The sequence below is a fragment of the Rhipicephalus sanguineus genome, chromosome 3 (assembly GCF_013339695.2).
Source record: "Rhipicephalus sanguineus isolate Rsan-2018 chromosome 3, BIME_Rsan_1.4, whole genome shotgun sequence".
Lineage (NCBI taxonomy): Eukaryota > Metazoa > Arthropoda > Arachnida > Ixodida > Ixodidae > Rhipicephalus > Rhipicephalus sanguineus.
Window position 1 is genome coordinate 182,389,086 of NC_051178.1, and position 23,203 is coordinate 182,412,288.

Below are 23,203 nucleotides of genomic sequence, written 5' to 3' on the forward strand. Positions count from 1 at the left end.
CAGAAGACAGTGGTATCACTCCAGAGACCCAGGAAGGTCGGACGGAAGATTTTGAGAATGTAGTCTTTTCCAAGGACACCTGCGACAGAATCAGCTGTGCACCAGAACGACACCAAAAAGCGAATCCGTATTCCCTCTTTGAAAGCAGACAGAAAGGTGATGAAAACACCCAGCCTGATAAACTTGCATGGCAATCTTAAGAAATGCTGCCTCGACTGCTTTGCCGACATTCTCGAGGCAAACGACTTCTTTGGCGTGAGAATTGCAGAAACAGCAATTGTGCTGAAGAAGACAAAGCAATGCCGAAACGATGGCTTGATGATGCTAAAGCTGGAAGTGCAGTCCAGTACACAGTTTATGACGTGAATGCTGGGGAGATGCCACAGGCTCCAGAGTGGACACCCATGTGGCATCATTACCGGAAAGGATTATGACTGCATCATCGGTGCATAGAGGGTACACATGGGTGAATAGGACGTGCAAAAGAAAGAGGGGCCCCAGATGTGCGCTCTCTGCTAAGCACTATCATGGTAAGAAAGTGCGTGCTACTTATGCCATGAAGCGGGGCCTTTTATGCGAAGACAGCGCAAGGAAGGCTTCCTTGAAAAATAATAAACAGCACGTGGACATCGACGTGAGGCAGTGTGGTCTTTTTTTATGCCACAGCCATCCTTTCCTTGGGGCAAGCCCAGACGGAATCGCACATGCAGTTGTGTGCACCACGCCTTTTGGAGATCAAAAGCCCCATGAGAATTGATGCATTTTGCAAGAATGAACTGCGTGGGTGATGCCTCAAAGCCAGCAGCAGGTATTTTACCTAGGTGCAGACACAAATGGGGTTACCGGTCTGAAGAGTTGTGTCCTCTTCGTTTACAGTGAAGAAAAAGTGTGTGCAGTTCCTGTACTTTTTGATGAGGCATTCTTCACTGAGCTGGTGAAGTGCTGCAAGTTTTTTGCGACCAGTACCTGGTGCCTTATTCTCTGGAAATTGGCAGCTTTCTTAATCAGTGTAAATTTACTGTTCCTTTGTCATCCCTTTCTGCAGGATTTATATTCTGCTGGTGTTGATGTACTATGCGTAATCTCACTTTAATGATGTGTGCAGAAAATTATCTCGTACTCGTGTATATATATATTCCCATGTATCATGTAACTGGCCGAGGAGGGGCACAAAGCTGCTACATAGCGCTCTCGATCTGTAATAAATAAGTGTTGGGGCTTAACGTCCCAAAACCACGATATGATTATGAGACACGCGTAGTGGAGCTCTCTGGGAATTTCGGCCACCTGGGGTTCTTCACGTGCACCCAAATCTAAGTACACAGGCCTCAGGCATTTTCGCCTCCATAGAAAATGCATTGTGTAACACCACAAGAACTGCGAACATGCATCGTTCAAGCTGGTTTATGCGAGGAATACCCCAATGACGTTCAGTGCAATGTGGCCAAATGTACCAACAAAGCCAATCTTGATCTCGCAATTTATCTACAATGACCAAGAAGCAAGACTGCTGCCCTCTGCATATCAAGACCCAACAGGATTGACACTCATTGCTTCAATCTTCAACGATGCCACAAGGACTACCAACTGGTTTGGATTATGGACCCCGATACGACATAGCGAGAACCATCTATGATGGTACTTAGGACCTTGTGATGTACGTGGACATATTGGTGTACTGGACTATGATGTCATGCTTGGTGGCATGACGCAAGAACTGTTCCTGCGTGCTACCTGAAGTTTGCCGTCTGCTGCAGCCCATGCGATTATTTACTTTTATGTGACCTGCTCATATTACCACTGCTCAGCACAAAGCATGTGTCTTGCCACTATCTCTGTACTGCAAGTGTTTTTTGCCTGCACTGTCAATAATATATTGTCTCACCTCAATAAACAACTCATTCTGTACTGGTTTGATTGTTTGCGTCTTCACCGACACAACCACGTGAACAGTAATTTTGTTTGAAAGAAAAACCGTAGAAAAAGCTTTATTCCTAACTGTAAGAGGTCGAACTTGTCTTCGCTTAGAGCGCCTAAGAATGCTTTTGTCTTTCTTTAAAGTTTCAAGAGGTTCAGACACTTACACTAGCAGCAACGTTTGGATAAAGCAATGAAACTGTACATAGGAGAGTATTCACTTTATTATTCAGAGGGCATTAACGCATAATTTACAAGAGGTGGACAGAAACAAAGTAAACACAGTTATCTTGTACTGGCATAGTTCAAGCAGCTCATGAGCACAGTGGGAGACTGTTGGATCATGTGTGGGAACACTGATAATTTAACTGTACGCTGAAATTCTTTCATATGGCAGCCACTGGTGGAACATATATCAAGGAAGTTATCACACATGTGCGTAACGCGCATAACAGTGTGTAAACCTTTCCTGCAATCAACAGTGCAAGGACATATTGATACATTAATGCAAGACATCACTTAGGCAACGAACAGTCACTGAACATCATTGCTGACAGTCTCTTGAAAGTGCTGGTCACTGCCATCACTTTCACAAAACAAGCACATACATCACTTTCCTTCTAGCGCATACCCTTGTTTGATCATGCAGAAGTATTCAGATGTCTGAATGAAAAAGTGCTAGCTAACTGAAAACATGTGAGGTTAGGACATGAGTGCTAATCTCGCCTATTAATAAATACAGTAAAATCTTGTTAATTGAAAGCCATTAATTCAGAAAATCAGATAATTCAGGCACGCTCTCTGGTCCCGGCCAGCATGAGTGTTGTTTAATGGAATCAAACCCTCCTTAATTCGGTCATAATTGGCCGCAACCCGGTTAATTCGGACGATTCTCAAAGCGCACCCCACACGAAGCACCACAATCGTGTGGTGCAAAGGAGCGACAACAGTGTTCGCAGGCAACCGAAACGAGGTGGTGCAATCTGCATCACTACTGCCATCAGCGTGAACCGTATGGGAACAACGTTTCCAGTTAATTTTGAGTTAGCACGTTTCGGGTTAGTGAAGACAGGAAGGTCGTGAGCCGCGGTTACATTGTAGACAAGGTGACAAGTGGCGAAAATTACTGCTTTTAAACTGCTCTTATGAAAAGTAAGTGCAGGATTTACTTATTCGTCAAGAAAATAGAAGTGTATTGACATTACACACATTTAATTTTTTTCTTGATACTTTCGATAATTCAGAAATTTAGTTAATTCGGATATTTTTTTCGGTCCTGTGAGATATGAATCAACAAGCTTTTGCTGTACAAATTTTTACGGGAAGATCAAGGAGCAGAGACGCACACAATGCAGCCACTGAAACAAGAGTTTGGCATTAACTTTTGGCAATGTCTAAATTTTCCTGACCATCTCAAAAAGCAGTTTTCTAGTGTTCAGCTGGGTGTAGTTTTCAGCAAAGGTGAATCAATGAAGTTAGACAACAGGGCACAGATCTGCCACACTTTGTTGAGTTGTTTCAGCCATACTGTTTGGGAAAATCTGTGATAGTATTCTGAAGGTTTTCACCCTCCTGATGACTCTCTCAACGTGTATTCGCACGCTTGCGATTCGTCTTGTTTCCTCTTCGTCTTTTTCTGACAGCTGCGGCCGTCCACCCATAAAAGGAGGAATGTTGAGACCTAACGAACGTGTCTTACATTCATCTGCAATAGTGAATCCCCTATCGGCCATGATGCTGCGCCCAGGAGTGAATTTATCTAAGATTCCACAGTGATTGGTCAAGGCCTTGTCCGACAACGGCCAGGTGCGAGGTCCGAGACAAATGTCACAAATCCGTTGGGGCTGCAACAATCAGTCCCTTGGCGGTATTGTGCTTCTTGTACAACGAATACGTCTCACTTTGAACGCGAAAAGATGACGGCGTTTCAATGAAGATCTCTGTGCAGTCGAGGATACCGTCCACGGTGTTGAATCCCTTGGAAAGGAAGGCTTGTGGGCGATACTTGTCACACAGATCTGGTGGCATCCATGTGGGCACCTGCATCATGCGATAAAAAAAAAAAGCTTCTTCATTCCACAGAACCATGTTTGTGTGGACAACACCATGGCAAAATATAAAGCATCAAAAGTACTCAATGTGAGAAGCGACAACATGCAACTTTCCCGAACTGCTGCTCTTGTGAACAGAGCTCGGAAAGTCAGTCAACATTTTCATTTTGAAGCAGTGCAACAAATAGGCACAGAGAAGTGAAGGCACGAGTGCCGACACTTGTACAATAAACTCACAGGGTTACTTACGGTTCAAGTATCACTGTGCATACTTGAATACAAATGATGCTTATTGTTTATGGCGTTTTTGCAATAAGCTTTGTTTCCCAAATAATTAGTATATTGGCACATATCCATTTCGTATATAATTTTGTAAAATTTTTCATTAACGCTTCAGTTAAGAGAGGACTGGTGTCATCCCTTCTTTATACATTTGTGGTCCGCCTCGGCGGTACAGTGGCTATGGTGCTCGGCAGCTGACCAAAGGTCGCGGGTTCGATCCCGGCCGCGACGGTCGCACTTCGGTGGAGGCGAAATGGTTGAGGCCTGTGTACTGTGTGATGTCAGTGCATGTTAAAGAACACCAGATGGTCAAAATTTCTGGAACCCTCTACTACGGTCTCTCATAACCATATCGTGGTTTTGGGACGTAAAACCCCAGATATTATTATTATTATTATTATTGTACATTTGTGACACTGCTACATCATTACACTTGCATGATTACATCCTTATTTTCAGTTGACGTTGTGCATAAACTTGTTTGCGGTGTCACGTTTTTATTTATTAAACTTATTTACATTGAGGAAAGAAATACTCTACTGCATCGCAGCACAAAAATAATGACTTACATGAACCAATATGACAGCAAAAGCTCACAAGTAACGCCCTTCCCACAATTGCCAACCAGCCGCTGTGAACGGCATGCATGTTATTCTTAAGTCACATTTTCAATATTTCTGTCCACTGCCATGCAAATGAGACACAAATTATTTTCTGCTGAAAAGAATACAACTAAATCGAGGCGTTCTTCCTACCTTCTTCATGCGATCAGACATATGGATCTATGGAATTAGCAACTGGCTTATCCATAGAGCTAGATTCTGTAGGCATGACACCTTTCCCTTCCAACTTGAACTCGTATTCTTTCTCTGAGAAAACCAGTCCAATCTCTGGATAATTTGACAACCAAGATCAAGGCAGTTTCACTCATTCTGTATAGGCACAACAAGTCCAAGCTTCATTCGAAGAGCACCACGCATGGTGATCATGGTGCCCGCGCAAAACTCGTTGCAGCCACCGGCTAACCGTGGTGTCAACCAGCAGCCATACGCTCAGGTGTTCCCTTTAACAGTGTATTGCTGTGTACACGCATTGTGTAGCTGAAATAGCCCACATACACTGTTTAGTTGGCAATATTGTATTGCAGGCTGAAATCTATCGTATTCTCACAACACATCTTGAAAGTGCCTACGAGTATCAATAACTTCAGACATTCCGTTAGGTTGTACCGCACCATGGACTAGACTTTTTCTCACATCAATGTGAAAATAGGCGTATTTTTATACAAATAACGCAGTAACGATGATTATGTGACTGTCAACTTAAAAGTGTTTTTGCATACCTGGCGTAGCTTGTTGTGTAGGAAGTCAAGCCAGGTTACCCATAGGCGGGACACCGTGCTCTCCGACACATCAAACCTGTAAATGAAGAGATACTTCTACAATGTTCTGTGTTGTATCATATTAAAACAATGCAAGAAGCAGCTAGAAGATGGAGGGTTGAAGTGACGGGCACTCGTAGGAAAATTGAAGAGCCCCTAAACTATCCCCGTTATTTTTTTAACATTTCAAGTAAATGCATGCATCGAATTCGGAATGTCACAATCATCGGTATCAAACACAGCAGTACCATGTGCCGCAGGTGCACCACAAAATAAAAATAAACAATGCAGTGTTCCTCTCTGGGTCATTCGCCATTCCCAGCATTGGTTGCGACGTCACCAGGAGAACCTGGTCACGTCAACAGCAGAGAGAGCCTGTTTGTCTGCCTGCAAGTATGTGTCCTCCCTGCTTATCCTCCTTGCTGAGCAAGTAGGAACCATCAGCCAAGAGAAGAGATGAGCCAATGTACGGGGGTGTAGTGAAGGAAAGAGTGAAACGAGCGAGGGCAGCATTTAGATATCAAACACGTTTAACTCCACTATTACAGCATTACTTCAAAACATTCTCAAAGGAACATGTTCGTTGTAGTCTCATGCGCAACTGCAACAACACAACTAAATTTCAACCTCTGTGTGGATTAGGAGTCCTTTAACTAGTGCCATGGGAGGCACTTGTCGTTCAGGGCAGCAGCTATAGAAAAAAGTCACTTTGTCGAAAAACTAAACTCCAATAATATTCCTTGTTAAGTCCTATCCTTGCATTATAGCATGATAGTTTACATGTGCATGTTGTAAGTATTATAAATTAATGCAAAAGTTACAATGATGAGAAAACATGTTGCATTTCCTTTGTACCTAAGGAATACCACTTCATTTAGAGAACATGTATATTTGAATAACAGCAGAGAGGTTGACAGTCAAGAATAGGGTTAGCTCACCTGAATGCAAGGTCAGCTCCGTCAAGTCCCAGCCGAAGCCTCATAAGCACAATTATTAACTGTGTCTTGAGCGGCAGCAGAAACTTTCTGTCTTCATTTGCAGTTCCTTTCATATTCCAAAATTGCAGGCTGTTCACGTCGTCTTCTAACAGCGACCAAAATGCCTCCAAATGCAGGCGTGATGCGAATCCAGTATAGTAGCGCAGTCTCTTTTCGTTCTGAGCCAAGACATCGTATTCAAACTCTGTTCTTTTTGTTTTGGAGGCCTTTCTGAGGCAACACTCAAACGTGATATTTCAAGCACCAAACATCTGTTCTTTTGCTGAAGGCGGTTATACAGCCTTGCTGAATCTGCATTAGCCTTTGTTTTCTCCTCTAACTCCTTCTTCAATGCAGTAATTACTGCTTTAGCTTTTTCTAGTTCCTGCTCAAGATGGTGAATGGATTCTTGCTGCCTCTTCAGCAGATCATTTTCATTGTGCTCATGATATGTATATGAGTGTTCTTCGAATGTATCACAAGCAGTGTTCTCAGTGGCACTGCACAAGTCGGTGCTGTTTTCATCATTTGATGTTTCCTCGCTGTGTGGCTGTTGCACTTCAACACGGTTGGCAGGTAGAGTGCGCTGTAACAGTGGAAAGTAAAGAAGAAAATCTCATTACATAATGAAGATATTTAAACAGCTATAGCACTGGAAAATTCCTTTAATGGGAAAACTCTGCCACAGCAAATCATCCTTCTCCAAGGTGTATAGAAAAAGTAGCAGAAATTCGTGTCAACACACTGGTGTAATGAATAAATAATCTATTTGTCACAACGTACTCTATCAGCTGCTACGTTTAAATTATGTGCATGCTGAGTGATGCCTTGCCATAAAAAATGGACTTTCATACCTTCACTTGAATTTGTCGACGCTTCTTTATAATTTTTTGCTTAAGGGGAAAGACTCTCGGTACCCGAACCATATACGTTTTCTTCCCCTCCTTCGAAGTGTTCGCCGCAAACTCTGTGGCCTGTTGTGGGCACGAACTTTGAGAACCTGCAAAAAATGTCGTATTTTTTGTCCTTTTGTGGTAAGGTGGTGCAGTGGCATAAATCATGGGGGGTTCTGACACCCTTGTGTTCGGGCATGCCTTGCAAGTGCCTCCCAAAGCACTTTCAAAGAGCAGAAACAAAGTACAAAAGTGAAAGCTGCTTTCTCTTTCAAAAAGCACTGAAGAGTACGAACTTTCCAAAATGCTACGGGGTGCTCCTGATGTGTTGCAAATGTTTATTATGATTGGCTTTAAATTAAAAAGTAAGTAAACAATTGACGGTAAGTAAATGTTGACAGTTGGCGGAAGCCGCTGATGATAAATTATGAATCTGATTGCCAGGCTATGGTTATGTTAATTATAAATAAGTCATCCCAAACATAATGACGCTTTACAATGCAAGAAAGTTTCCAGGAGTGAATCGTGGGAGGCTACTATTAACAGGTATACATGCTGGGGAATGAAGCTGAAACGTTTGTTCACCGAGCCCCCCCCCCACCCCATAAAAAAAGTACGATTTTTCTGGATTTGCGCCACTAGCGTGGTGGGTGGAAGTTTGTGGAGCGGATTTCTGACCAGCGACTCGCTCCACGATTTGCCTAACGTGAGCGTCATCAACATGCACTGCGCCGAGTAGGTGATCCCAGTGATAGTGTACGCAAGAGATCGTAAATGATCAAGTGTAGGCTAAAATCAAGTTTAAAAAATATCGTCACAAATTATTACGAAACATTTGCGACATGGGCATGCTGACAGGCTTTGTCTGTTATATGCGCGATCAATACAACACCCTGAAACAGCCCCTGCCGTAGCACTGATGCCTAATGAAACGCGCATACCATAATCGCATCAATATTATTAGTCCCGCGTTCCGGATAAACACGCCGCACAAGCGTTTCGAACGCCGCACGCGCTCTTCTGTTTTGTAAATGTACAGCACCTGATACGATTATTCTTTATATAAATATACGCGCGATGGAATAGCTTTTTCAGCATAGGAAGTTCGGAAGACGCCGGCCGACATGGCCGGACTGTATCGCGGCTGTGACATGAAGATATCTGCGCTTACCGTGGAAAACACACTTTTAGACGTGCCTCGCTACACTTTATTTTGTGTCAAGTCGATCGGCTAATCTGAACTGAGTAAGCTAAATGCCCTAACGCAGCAAAAAACACAACAAAAGACAGACTTACTTGCCACGCTGTCCAGCTCTGTTGATACGCTGCAGCCAAAGCTGCCGAAGCTTCGTCTCTTTCGGGAACACGTAAAATCCGAGGCCCTTTCGTTTCGAACTGTTGTTGAAGCATCCAGGAACACAACATGTGAATCCACCCATCGCGGAAAATAAATGAAAGTTAATAAATCTCACTGCAGTGCGGCCCGCCGCAGCAACGAATACACGGGCGCGCGGACGGATGACTACAACTACCGGCATGCATCACGGCAGCGGTGGCGTAGTGAAACCATGGTGAAACTAGCTGGTGAGATCGGTCTATTTATAGCCATCGCATTCATTGTTTCGCCCTTGCGGCGAAACTGTGACTTTTACTGTGCATATATTGATACCCTGTAGTCCAACAAGGGCACAAGATACAATGTAGAATCGTAAGTGTTATAGGAATGCACAGTGCTCGCTATCCAAGTAGTAGTGTCAAAACCGAGACTGCATTCCAGCACCATTCCAAAGTCAAACAAAAAGCCATGCTTAGAGTGCACACTTTATTGCTCTTTTAAAACCGACCTTTGTACTTTGAACATCACAAGTGACAAAGTGGCACGACCCAGAACACGGAGCAATGCTTGACATTCACAATTGAATTTCTTCTACAACAACAATCTGATGTGGATGGACCCAATGTAGGGCTGCAGACGGAACACCCAAGAGCTTGTAATGACACCCAGGAGGGGACACCCAGTTTGTAAGCCTGCTTATCAGTAACTAATATTACATAGTGACATCCATTTTGTCTAGGAAGAATGCATGAAATAATGTGACAAGGAAATGCAACAGCCATAAGTGCAATGCATGAAAAAATGCTGTTGACAAGGGTACTGCTAAATTTTACATTTGTGCGTTCAGGTAGATGACACCCACAATACAAATACAAGCTCTAGAAACATTGCGCGACATTACCTAGCATGTGTCGGACATTTTACAATTTTTGGCTGACATGTAAAAAAAGAAATTACTAATAACATGCACGAGCCACTCATAGATGATTTGCATTGCTGAATACAAGTTTATAAATAAACAGCACACAGCTAAACGATACCAGTAGAATGTGACTGATGTGCTGTCATTCAAGCAGGCGAGTATAATGCCACAGTTCATATGCAAAGCAAAAAGGAAGTTATGTAACGCAGGTATCACAACTTACAGCGACACTAACGTGAGCCTGTTCATTTAGCCAGTCAATACCAAAATACATTGTCACTTTGAGATTCTAGTGAAAAATCGAAGTCCATTTCAGACACCCACACAGCTCCTTACTGGAAAACTTACATGAACTCGCTGGTAGTGGCTATCCACAGCAGTGTAGGAATGAAATTTATGCTCTCACAATTGTTTACGTTTCTGTGCGTGTTACAATTCAGTACACCCAATCCAACATCACTTTTAAAGTCGTCAGAACATTTGACACCTCACATTTCGTACAATATTCCGATGGCAGTGGCAAATGCCTCTTTGGTACAAACAGATAAATCTCCCACAACACTTAACAAGATCCATGCCACCAGGAATGCACGATACAAACACATGCAGACAAAAATCACCTCATTCAAGGTAACACCAAGCACCAGTAAATTGTGCCTCAATGTGTGCTGTCACAATTGATATCAGTTTATAACATCAAGACACCTCAAAATGCACTGTTCACACAATTGTTATAGCTACAAACATCAGGTGTGTGCAGATAGCGTTCTTGAAATGTTAAAAAAAATGCTTCCTTGACTATGTCTGGTTAAAGTCCAGTTTTCTTTCCACAGTGCGAAATCTCAGAAGTCTGAGAACAGTTCAAGTACTACGAGCTATAGGGAGTAGACAAGTGACTTCACTCCCGTCCACTGGTAGTACAAGTTTAGCAAGGAGAAAGCTGTTGGCTAGAATAGAGAGACACACACCGTTTTGTTTCATGGATACAAAAGTTAACAGTACTAATGATACGCGAGTGTTGTTACAATTTCAAAAAAATGCTATGTACACTTTACACAATTATCCCGCACCCTGGTAAGCCTCAACAAAATGGTATATAAAAAAAAAGACAATAAACAAGGTGACCACAGTGACGAGAGATAAAAATGGTCAAAATGAAACAATTTATCTGAGTGCTTTTACCTGGCATACAAGAAAACTGGCATGCAAAATGCAACCAACTTTCAATATAATGACTGACTTATCAACAACTTCAAAAAAAAAGCACGACATATGTATGATAGATTTAGGGTGTCACTGCAGGCCAAAAAGAAAAACCAAACACACGCACACATTGCCTAAATTGCTTTCTTGATTCGTGTGGCACTAAGACCCAAGGTCTGAAAGCTATGTACAAAAGTAAGTTGTTTTTCACATTCCATATTGAAGTGCATGTATGTTTGCCATCTCTGTTCATACACAACATACACCCAGCTACCTACAGAGCTAGTGATGCTAAATATTTATAGTGTGTGCCATTCCCAACATAAAAATGCAAGCTTTTCTGGCTGTTCTGGGTTGCAATGCTACACCAACAAGCCAACATTTTCGATATTTTGTTCTGGCAGTCACGCCTAGCCCTTCCAATGACCCAAGTAAGAGAATCACCGTATTTGAGAATACGGCCAAAGATTGGATGCTGCGTCAACTAGCCAATTCACTATTCCGGAGCCCCGCAAAGGAAAGTGAGGTCACTACCGAACAATAAGAAGACATGGAAAGACAAAATTAAGGGCAGAAAAATAGGCTCGACTAAGCATTAGCCAAGGCAACTGCACATATTCGTCTTTGATTCTCAAGGGAGCACACATACGAGTCGCATACGTATTAAGTTTTATCCCTGCCCCCAAAAATAAAAATTACATTAATGAAGCATGAGAGACCAAATATCAAGATGCACTCCACCTCTACATCACTCTTGAAGGTAGCACACACAGTGCGTACGTAAACATGCGCTGGGAGCAACACAGCCCTCATCCATACAACCGCAGATGCATCAGAAGTGCCAGAGGGGAACAAAGAAAGAAGTTACACAACTTTGGAAAGCTGTCCGCAGTAGCAATACGCAGAAAACCGGGAGCTCTATCACATGGTTCCCTCTCCAGACAATTCTGCCGAAAAAACTGGTCACGATTTTTTTTTAATTTTTTTTTGCCTATGTGTCTCTGGGACTTTGAGGGCCAGGCATGAACACAAACGAAGTGGTGGGCCCAAACTGCCAAGCTGCAAGCAATGCACCTCAGAGCTTAATGATGAGCAAAATATAACAGCCTACACCATGCAGCATTTTCGGCCGCAAATCGCTTGCTCATCCAGCAAAACTACGGCAGGTTGGAAAAACCATGTAGACGAGGGAGGCATGCTTCAGGTTCATGCTAAGCAACGAAGACCAGCAAACGGAAACTACAAAGAAAGAAAGTGTCACAGTCCCTGTCGTTACCACAAGAAATTACACAAGTCTCACTTTATAGATGAACATCCCGTGTAATGATTAACACGCGTAGACTGTGACAAGTTATATACAGAGGAGGAATTGAAACGCTCGCCCAGCTCTATGTGGTAACATTATTCTTGCTATACGTCCACCACCAAGAGATTATGAAAAATGTGTACGTTGATTACATCAGGCTGAGTTAGTGGTGCCTTTGGCTTCCTTATGCTATTTACATAGAGACAGAGTGGTCCGCCGTGAGCTGTCACAGGGCACAGCATGTGCAACAAGGCTAACCAGGTTCTGTGAACAGAACAGTCACTAACAGCATGCTAAAGTACAACAATGATGCAAACTTTTGTTACTGTTTTGGCAAATCAGTTTGGTAACAATCCGCAAATTGAGCTTACGGGTTCCGTGACATCACGAGATAAAGAAGGTCTGGACATAAACTGTAAACTAACTGCCTCGCCAAAGAGTCAATGGTTGCATGTGTTTAGTGACATAGAAACATTAGAAGCACATGCCCTTTGTCAAGAAAAAAATTCTAATGCACATTCATATTCACCACAATTTTCAGGTGTTCCCCACTTATATACTACACTGCCTGCCATAGGGCCACGGACTAGTAGATCGTATGCAGAAAGCTACTAATGTGGATTCTTTTGGGGCTTGGCAAGATCTTGTATGTGTGTTTTGGACATTTTTCAGGCTACAGATCTTTGAACTGTCTGTATCTGCAACTGCAACACTGTTTTCTCTGAAATGAAAGATCTGCCACTCTTCATAGATTGTGTGGACTTCCCACCTTCTCATCTGTAAATCCAAAGCTTTAAAGAAATAGGTAATCCTTAACGCTTTCTTAAAACTGAACAGTCACCGAAATGTTTTTGAATATGACAGTTTCTTTTTTTTTTTTTTGCCCAACAAGAATCTAGCCAGGTACACTTCAAGCATGCCGCACATCAGCAAAGTTCACAAGATGATTGCCCATTTCCAGGTGCTCTTACACAAGTCAGGCAAACCTTGGAGGTGAGCACTTGAGGATTATTGGCTCACTCCTAACCATTGTGGCCATGCCTAGGTTTTACAAAAACACTGAAATGACAAGTTACTACACATGTCAGTTTAGAGCCAATGTCACTTGCACAATGTAGAACCTGTGCCAGCTCATCTGACGACCACATCAGTGGCACCGAGACAATCATCCCTAGAATATCACAATTGCAGCCTAGCTGACAATTTACATGCATTTGTCCAGCACTGTTACACATAGCTGCCCAAGTTTACAAAAAAACTTATGCGACAGTTTTCGAAAAATTGTGTAGCTCTCGCGGACTGCATGCTTTCAGGAACATCACAACATTTTGGCAGATGCAAGGCTGGTTGAGTGTCACACTGATGCAATGAGTACTACCCACTCCCTTCAAAGGCCTTTTGGACTGTGAAAAAGAACCAATGGACAGCCATGCCTAAACCTGCACTCAGACTGCAGATGTTCACAATGGCGCGGGACATCCCATTAGCCCAGAAGGAAGGAGACTGCACACATAGCCAGCCTGCCCTCATTAACCTGCTTTGCAAGGTTGCGTATAAAGTCCACAACAGTGACATCATGCTAAAGCAAACTGCATGTGAGCAGACGATGCCAAACTCAGTTGCCACTGAGAGCAAGGCTTTGTAGTGACCCTGCCCTGCTCTCCTGGGTGGTGGTGGTGAGGAGGGAGGGCTACTGGGGAGGAAGGCTCCCCTGGTAGGTGAGCCTGGGGTCAGTCACCGGGGCAGTATCCAGGTTCTTCAGCAGCTGTGCCAGCCAGTGCGAAGTTGATTTGTCATCCTGCAGGCAGCTTGCAAATGTGTTGTCCTTCAGCTGGTCCGGCAGGCACTGCCGCAGAGCTTCGCGAGCCCTGTAAACCACAGGCATGTGTTAAGCCTAAAGGCATCAAAACAGATTCAGTCTGCCTACCCACTTATAGCAGTAATAAGCCATTATCTCGCTTAGCATTTGGATTTTATCCTTGACCCTGCGGCCCAGTGGACAGATCTTTGTAAACGAAGGTTACACGTGCATTGTAGTTGAGGTGCTTGCTTCAACTTTTTTGGTTTTTTTCTTCAAGCACTCAAATTTTTCAGTGAGGCAACCCACGGCGATGCCACACGTACAGCTTTGCAGCTACTGCAGTATTATGACTTTTGCTTGATGCTTGCCTCCCCAATCCCTTGTAAGCACTTGTTCCCACCACAGTACGCACCTCGCAAACACGCGTCTTTAAGTTCATAAACTGCACAACTGCAACAAACCTGGGATTATCGGACAGCCTCAGATAGCATCGGACCACGTGCTTCAGCAGACGCGCAGTTTGTTCCTTGGCCAAAGACAGAACCATCTTGCCCTGCACAAAATTTCCACAAAGGCTTGCCAGCTGACCTAGCAAAGGGCACAGCAGGCCCAAGTTTGGTAGATGCAGGGTTATAAAACAAAGAAGACCCAAGTTTTGTTAATGTCCAAAGGTTACAACAAAAGGCCAGGAAACAGCAGCTTACCAGGATCATGGCCACATGAGAGAAACGTTCGTACGTCTGGCAGATGTACGAGAGACCAGTCTCATCAACCAGGATCTTCTGCAGAATGAAAGTGGCAACCTGAAATATGTCACAAGGAAGAACCATTGCACCTAAAGTTCGCAAACATTTGTGTAAACATCCACTGTTACAAACATACAAATTGCAGATCAAGCATTACAGCAGCAATAGAAAACCTCCTTTGCTAGCATACTATGCGGCAAAACATTGTGTAGAGTCAAACTCCGCCACAACGAAATTCATGAGGTGTGTTAAAATTTTGTGAAGTGGAAATTCCATGGCACTGGAAGTGGTACTACCGACACCGACAAATTATTTGGACATGTCAGTTTTCATTCCTTCTCAATTATTCCGACCTCCTTAAGACACCGCTATGTACACCACGGAACCCATGTACAACACTCAGACACTGCACAGGTGTTTTTCATACTGTCCCACACACATTTCAGAAACCTGGCGGTTGTAAAAGAACTTGACACCTCTCAAGTTGTGGCCTGTTCTTTTACTTTCACTGTAGAGTCAATTTCACAGATTTCCCAATAGCAGTGAAGAGTTTGAAAATCTTCAACTAGTACTGTCTTTGTCTCAGAGTCAGTTCAAGTTACAAAACCTGGGATGCTCTGAAGCTCCAATATTTAAACGCTGCTATGTATAGTCCCCAACAGCGCAGCAATTTACGAATGTTTATCATTACAGTAGCCTCTCAGTAAATGGAACCTGAAGGGATCACAAAAATATGTTCAGTTTAACAGGAGTTCCGTTTATTCAGAGATGAACAGCGGTGTAGAATTCAAGTATGAACTCAATCATATTAGAGGCAGTTGTTCCATTTAAAGGGACCCTGAAATGATTTTTTGAAGTTTTGTCAGCGTTTAGGCAGGAGCATCCCCAAATCATTCGCACCAGAAATTAAGCGACGCACTGTCTACCAAGGCCGCTACGGAATTTATATCTATACCCTCCTCCTCACCACTGCCTTGCACCCTCAACTCACAGACACCCTGACATCGTCGGCGATTGCAGCGCTCTCAGGAGCGCACTCGACGGTTTGAGCTTCACCCAGTCATGGCCTCAGATATTGTGCGCCGACGGGTTGCGCGCAATCTCGGAGGCCCAACAAAGACGAAGCTCGCGGAGTGGTTGATATCTGCTCCGACAGGTGCCGCCACACTACCAGCAGGTCTTATTTTATTCTCCTGTACGGCGACAATCTGCAAAAGCATGCGGACAAACAAAAGTAATTTGAGAACGATCACCGATAAGCGTAAACTCGGGCAATGTGGTTGTGTCTTCAGGGGTGAAGTTACAGCCACAAAAACGTGGATCGGGGCGTTGAACGGATAGCGAGAGCGCGACGTTCATTGTAGCGACGAGTCAAGGGATTCCGCTCGCCAGATGCCTCACAAACATTGCACGAGGTCGCAGCTTTAGAAGTCACCAATTGCTAGGTATGTGGTACACAACACGGCTCGGGCAATTCATTCTGTCCAAGAAAAGAAACCTCGAGATAAACACTGTCGCTCAGCTCACGTCAACACGGAGTACGTTGTAAACACAGGCAGACGACGCTCGCTGCCCACAGGAGATTCAGTGACGTGTGCTGGACATATCCAATCAGATCAGCCGCCTGCGTGACGTCGCGCTTCCAATACGACGCACACTGGAAGTGGGCGGTTTGAAAACACGTTTGGCTGAGCTGCTATGATCGGTGGCGATTCGCAGCTTTAAAGCTTTGTAATAAATTATACACAGTTTATGCACAGAGCTTAAATCGGTCTGTAAATGATCCTTAGGACTTGCTCTACCGGCACAATGTGTTCGTACAAAATCGTCAAAACCGTTTCGGGGTCCCTTTAAGGGGGGAGGCTACCCGGAGACCGAACTTTTTTATTTCTTGAGATATCTTGATGACACTTTCAGGGTATGTTCACTACACTAAAACTTGAGAAACTGCAAAGTTTCATGAAATTGTGTTGATCAGTTCCCGAGTTACTGAGGTCTAACCGGGTGGTTCACATGTGTGCCTGAGGAAGAGCCGGGAGAAATCCCAGGACATAGTAGAAAGCTGAAACTCTTTGTGGTCATCCCTGGACAGATATCCTAGGGTGCTAAAAAGCCTTTTTTTTTTTTAATTTCCCCTTCTAAAATTTTTTATGCAACTTTGAATTTGATGTAGCCCACAATGACGAGATTTATCAAAACTTTAATTGTTTGTTATTAATTATCAGCACCAGTTTTTTAAAAAAAAGCAGCTTGTTACACCCTGGCCAGATCATCCAGGAACAGAATAAAAAAAAATGCACGCAAATCTGATGGGCAGTTCTTGAGAAATCGCTTTCCTCAGCACCACAACTAGCTAAAAAATCCATTCTGAGAAAACGGGCTTTGAAAGTTCAGTACATGTGTTTTTCACAAAAAGCTCGCATCACGGAAAAACGCCAATAGCGTCTCAACCGTGCCGCCGACGCCATTTTGCAAGGCGGCAAACGAGAGAGAAAGAATTCACGGTCAAAACAACACCAAGATGGCGCGGGACGACCGCATGGTCTGGGAATGGCGCGCGCGCGAAGTTTGGTTTGATTTCGCGATTTGCGCGTGTTTTGGACGCCGCGGCGGCCTCGGAAATAGCACTTTTTTTCCACTTTGCAGTTGAATTAGATGCTGATAATTACAGAATAGGTAGTTTATGAAACATACAACCCAAAGATGTGGTTTTTCAGAAATCGACTTTTTCGCTATTTTTCGGTTTTCAAGGGCCGCGTCCCCCCTTAAGCAGCAATTTCTTTTAAAGGGGCCCTGCAACACTTTTTCAGCATGGTCAGAAAACGCTGCAAATCGTTAGTCGAGGTTCCTGAGAACACGCGAGCCAAACATTATAGCGCAGCATACGGCCTGGAGTTAAAAATTAATTTTCAAAGTCAGCTAGAAATTGTCCCTGTTCTTTCTACAAATGATGCCATATGCCCAAATGATCGTGCCATATACCCAATTTCACGGCCATTGGCTGATTGGAGCATCATGAGCTGCATAATTACCGAGGCCGCCACATGCCCACGCACGTGCTTGCGATCACACTGGAAGTAAGCCAAGCGTTCAAAGAAAAAGTGCTCAAGGTCATGACACGCGCATGACGTAAATTCTTTCCCCCGTGCCATCCCTCCCTGCTTAGCTTTCAGCGCGCTTGTCAGGGCGAGAGAAAGCAATCACAGCGTGCGACAAATCTCTGCAACTCCGCTCGTACTTGGCAAATTCTAAAAATTTTTGCGGCGGTCGATTCGTGAGGCAATAAACTCCTTTTTTGAAGCCAGTCGATGGTTACTTGGAGAAGTGTTGCAGGGCCCCTTTAAGAGATTTCCATTTACTGAGAGGCTACTGTATTTAAAAGTTTACAGGAGAATGACTGTTCTGCACACCTTCAGATAAGTACCTGATGCAATTCACCGTACGCAATTGGAAGATACGTATATAGGGGCCAGAAATATGAAAAGCTCAGCACAAATGTGGGTACTACTATGATTAGGCACCACACTTTCTTCACACATGCTGACAGGGCAAATATAGCTCCCAAAATTACCACTGAATATTTTAGGAAATCTCACAAATGTGACAAACACTACATGCACTTTGCTCGTTCGGCTTTTCAGCTCAGAGATTTCTCTGCCATGTCTCCCATCAGCTTGGCTATTTCCTTGCCTTTTTCCAGCTATCTCTCTCACGTCCTCACTGCAATACCTTTTGAAGCCTGCGCATCCTGTGCAGCACCCACAATACTCTGTTGTGACATGTTTGTGGCTAGTCGCATACAACTTTAGAATTCTGTGTCATCTGCTCCTCAAAGGTGGATGTATACAAGCCTGCCCCAATCGGCGCGTACTTCGAAATGACGTCACGAGCCGGGCGGCCGGTAACCCCGCCTACGGAGAACATTGCCGAGTGCATGAGCGGGACTATTTCTATAGTCGCGGAGGCGATCAGTTGGCGCGTTTCGGTCATCTGGGCAGGGCCCCTCCGGAATTATTAAGTTGTATATGACTATAGATAAGCTCATTTTTACTATTCAAGCTGCCCCGAGTTTCAAAGGAGTTCTGCGAACATGCATCCCAAGCCTTACCGTCTTGGACAGCTCGCTGCCGGACTCCATGATTCGCAGGCAGAGCGGAATAATCTCTGTCGACAGGAGGAAGTTGATCACCTCTTGCTCATCAGTCTGGGAAAGATCAGAAGAGTAATAAAAACAAAAACATTATTTAACCACTTTGCGTGAACACAACACAAGAATAAAACAGTACGTACAATTTCACATTTTCAACCTAAAACCAAACACCACAAGCTGCCAGCGTTTCGCAACTTCAAAGCCAATGAAGGAGTATTTGAATAAGACAGGATTCCCTGCTACACATCCTGTAATGGTAAACGTCATCAGTTTTAAAACCCACCAATGTTGAAGGCTTTCAAGCTGCTCTTTTCATCTGTCCAGCACTAACACCATTGAATTTGTGGCAGGCAGATTGCCAAATCCACATCCCGCATCCCACTAAAAAAAATTTAATACGTTTCGCAATTCTCAGCATTCGAATAAGTTAATTGGAGATAACTAGCACTCGTCTCCAAGTGAATTGCTCATGTCATGCTTAAGCAATCACTTCTCAGCAATCCGCCTTTTTCATTTTCTTGTGCTCCCTCTGCTGTTTTGGTAGGGGGCCAGGAGAACCAGCTGCTAGTTTTATTTTTTTTCACTTTTTGAAAGAATAAAAGTGGTCAGAAAGAATTTACTACACCTTTCACAACCATTTCGACAAGCCTCACTCAATTAACGACTACGCAGTGTGCAACTGAATGGAATATGATAGGCATAATGTTGGAGTGGATCAGTGGAGTGGACCGGGGAGCACACAGGGGTAGCCACTATTCCAATTGAAAATAAGAGAGAACAGTAGACCTGGGCAGCCATGTAATATAAACAGCAGACAGTCAGAGTAATGGAATGGCTAGCAAAGAATGGCAAAGCATGTCTTGGACAGCAGAGGGTTAGCTGGCGAAATGGAATTGGCTTGACACAAGACAGGGTAAATTTGAACTAACTAGAAGAGGTTTTAGTCTTGCAGTGAACCTAAAATAGCCTTACGACGATGAACATTCAATTAACAAAGCACTTGGAACTTGTACACCATTTAAGTTTTGTTTTTGCTGCTATCCAGGTAACACTCTGGGTACTGTAAAATGGCTTGGGCATCTGGTCAAGTAGTCAGTGCCCACTACGAAAATGGGCAAGACAATTTCACAAGTGCTTTTGTGACCACGGGTCACAATGAGCAACATTATGACACATGCAATAGCCTAGCTCTGTGCCACATACTACAATTCAAATGACCAGGAGGCTTATCTGAATGCGCCTTCTTTGTCCACAAACTTGAACAAGAGAACTCGAAGCTCTCAAAGAATCTTTAATTGACCATTCAACAAGAGGGGCGTGCACAAGGGATGCATGCAATGGCTTTCAAAGGCATGCACAAAGCTGACCACTTTTATTCCTTCAAAGAGTAAAGAAAAAAACATAGTTACAATAAGTTCAACACAAAATAAAACATTTTTAATTTTAACACATTAGAAGGGAGTAGATGTTTCAGGGGCGATAAGAGCCGACAGCCTGAGTTCCAAACAGCGGATGGTCGCAGCGGGCAGCCCTCAGGCGTTCGGTAGCGTTGTCGCACATTAGTAACACTATCCTGTGCAGCAGCACTAGGGGATCTGACTGCTCAACTCCATTACGCACGAGTCTGAACTGCCGGAAGATGCCTTCCTCTTCATCGACGACCACATCGTAGCCAGCAAACTGCAAAGTACCTGGCGCTTCAGTCGCATGGTCATTGAGAGCCAGTGCGCGTTTCACTATGCTCCGCACCACCGGAGTTGACATTGTGCACAAGCCCATGACTCTTGCTCGTGTTTCCAGAGAGACACATGTACACATATACAAAAAAAAATTTGTAGGAATGAAGGAAGTCGCAAAATATGTCAAACAAAGGAGCTAAGCGTGCATCACTCTACTTGCCACTATACCCTTCAACCACTACCTTGCACCTCGGGAGTCAGTCTGCGAATCTCGTCCCACGAATCCTCCCACCCACTTCCCATAGCAAAAGCAGATTTGAACATAAAGCAACTGGTATATTTACTACTTCAGACCGTTAGGTTATTCTCCAAGAACACTTTATTGTAATAATGAACCTATTATTGTAATAATGAACCTAGCAAGATTAGCTGCAAGATATAATGAAGCTCAAAGTTTCAGTCTCGAATTTCACACTGAAACTTCCGAACTCAAATGTCATTGTGATGCTGCAGATTTGAAAAGATTTCTCCTTATTTCAACCGCAGTGGCTGAATATAACTTTTAGAGTGCGCAATGAGTGTCTGGCTCCCTTACAATGCAATGCCATTCATTTTTGACTACTATAAAAAATTAGGCAAATGCCAAGCAGGTGCCATCAAAACCCAAAATGTTGCAGAGAGTTGGTTTGAGAACTTCAAGCAAGCGCCGCCACTTGCATATCCTTTTTGGGCACTTCCTAGCTCAATAAGAGCAGTCTTGCAATAGTGGTATTTTTAGAACTGTAGAACTGCAATCTGCTAATCAATGAAGTGAAATCACCTTCCTGGTTATTGTCCTTTTAAATCAGCCACATAACATGGTACAGAAAATCTTTATTCGTTTTAATTAATTTTATTCAACCATATTATTTCTTATTGGCATCCATTTTACCTGTTGCTGTGAGGAAAACATGAAGTGGGGAGATGGTATACGCAGAGAAGCCTGGGTAGCTTCTTGTAGTCTGCGCGGCAACCCAGTGACCAGCAAACTTTGCAAGTTTGCTGATGGTTAAACGGGGGTGCATTTGCACTGTAGTCTTCCTTTTCTGCACTATTCTTCGAAGCTCTGTACTGCAGGCTATTGTTATTAATGACACTTCATTTTATTTGTGCTCGAATATCAAGTGAATTTTTCCAAATCCAATGAAGTTGCATCACTGCATGGCTTTGTGCCCTTGCGATATTGTACGTCGACTTGGCAATATTGCGCGTAGAATGTGCCTGCAGTGTTGACAACAAAACCACTGTAGATCCTCTTCAATAGAACTACGAAGCCATATATCCAGAAAAATATATATATACATCACAAAAGCCAGTCAAATCTTATAAAGCAAAACGTACCGCAAAAAGAAACTTAAAGGGCCCTGCAACACTTCTTTAACATGATCAGAGAACGCTGACGATCGGTAGTTGAGGCTCCTGAGAACACTCGAGCCAAACATTATAGCGCAGCATGCGGCCTGCAACTTACAATTAATTCTTAAAGTCGGCTAGAAATCATTCCCTTTTCTCTCAACAAATGATGTCATGTACCCAAATGACTGCGCCATATACTGCCCATATTCACGGCCATTGGCTGGTTTGAGCATCGCAAGCTGCATAGTTAGCGAGGCCGCCACATGCTCACGCGTGCTCGTGATCACACTGAAAGTAAGCTGCGCGTTCGAAGAAAAAGAAACAAGTGCTCAATGTCATGACGTGCGCATGACGTAACTTCCTTTCCCCGTGCCATCCCTCCCTGCTTAGCTTCCAGCGCGCTCATCGAGACTAAAGCCCCTTGATTTAGAAAGTAGCGACACTCTCCTCCGCGCGCGCGTTTTCCTCCTCAATTCTTCTCGGATTTCTCCCCTCCCCTGGCCGGTGCGCTGCGCACGGCACGTTGAACCCTCCACTGGCTCGCCGCAGTCGCATTAGAATCGCTGCGCACGCTTGTTTAATCGGCCCCTTGAAGCAATAAATGAGAACCTGTCTTTTAAGCAATAGTCATGGCGAAAGTGGGCTTCCGATAGAACAAAGTGACAAGTAAATATATTTTTTAAGACGCTTTGATAAAACACAAATAAGCGCTTCGAAAAAAAAAAAATGAGTATACCAACTGGCAGCTGAGCGGTTTACCTCTCCGTCGCCTCCTTGGCTCTCCGTAACGCGGAGGTGTATTAAGCGCATATAATGTAACCAGCATAAAGTATAGGCGAGAATATTTTCATAATTGTGGTCTTGATGAGCTCAAAGAAGGCAGCCAAGAAGGAATGTGGTGGTTTACTTAAATTGATTTGGGCCATATGAGTCGGCCCGAAGCCTTTTGTGTCAATGCCGCTGTCAGACACGCACACACACGATACAGGTAAGCAGGCACACACACGCTCATACACACGCGATACAGACACGCACATACACAGATACACACGATCATACGCACACGATACAGGCACGCACGCACACACGCGCACGTACACACGTGATACCGACACACGTGCATGCACATGCGAACAGACATGCACGCACTTACACACACGGCAT

At 43.9% G+C, this 23,203-nt stretch overlaps 2 protein-coding genes and 1 long non-coding RNA gene across 3 annotated transcripts; all 3 read right to left on the reverse strand.

The window, feature by feature from the left end:
* Positions 1 to 3,744: 3,744 nt before the first annotated feature.
* On the reverse strand, positions 3,745 to 6,839 carry LOC119386153 (uncharacterized). The gene is made up of 3 exons (XM_037653496.2): positions 6,570 to 6,839; positions 5,593 to 5,668; positions 3,745 to 3,957 (listed from the first exon to the last, which is right to left on the reverse strand). Exons 1-3 carry the CDS (start codon positions 6,680 to 6,682, stop codon positions 3,745 to 3,747), a joined length of 402 nt encoding a protein of 133 aa, XP_037509424.1. The 5' UTR covers positions 6,683 to 6,839.
* A 30-nt stretch (positions 6,840 to 6,869) lies between these two features.
* On the reverse strand, positions 6,870 to 8,962 carry LOC125757715 (uncharacterized). The gene is made up of 3 exons (XR_007415459.1): positions 8,798 to 8,962; positions 7,463 to 7,608; positions 6,870 to 7,194 (listed from the first exon to the last, which is right to left on the reverse strand). It is a non-coding gene; the product is annotated as an uncharacterized LOC125757715 (long non-coding RNA).
* A 347-nt stretch (positions 8,963 to 9,309) lies between these two features.
* LOC119387791 (CCR4-NOT transcription complex subunit 9-like) lies at positions 9,310 to 20,729 on the reverse strand. Its single transcript, XM_037655303.2, has 5 exons — positions 20,457 to 20,729; positions 18,924 to 19,019; positions 14,774 to 14,872; positions 14,531 to 14,622; positions 9,310 to 14,136 (listed from the first exon to the last, which is right to left on the reverse strand). Exons 1-5 carry the CDS (start codon positions 20,727 to 20,729, stop codon positions 13,959 to 13,961), a joined length of 738 nt encoding a protein of 245 aa, XP_037511231.2. The 3' UTR covers positions 9,310 to 13,958.
* Positions 20,730 to 23,203: the final 2,474 nt, after the last annotated feature.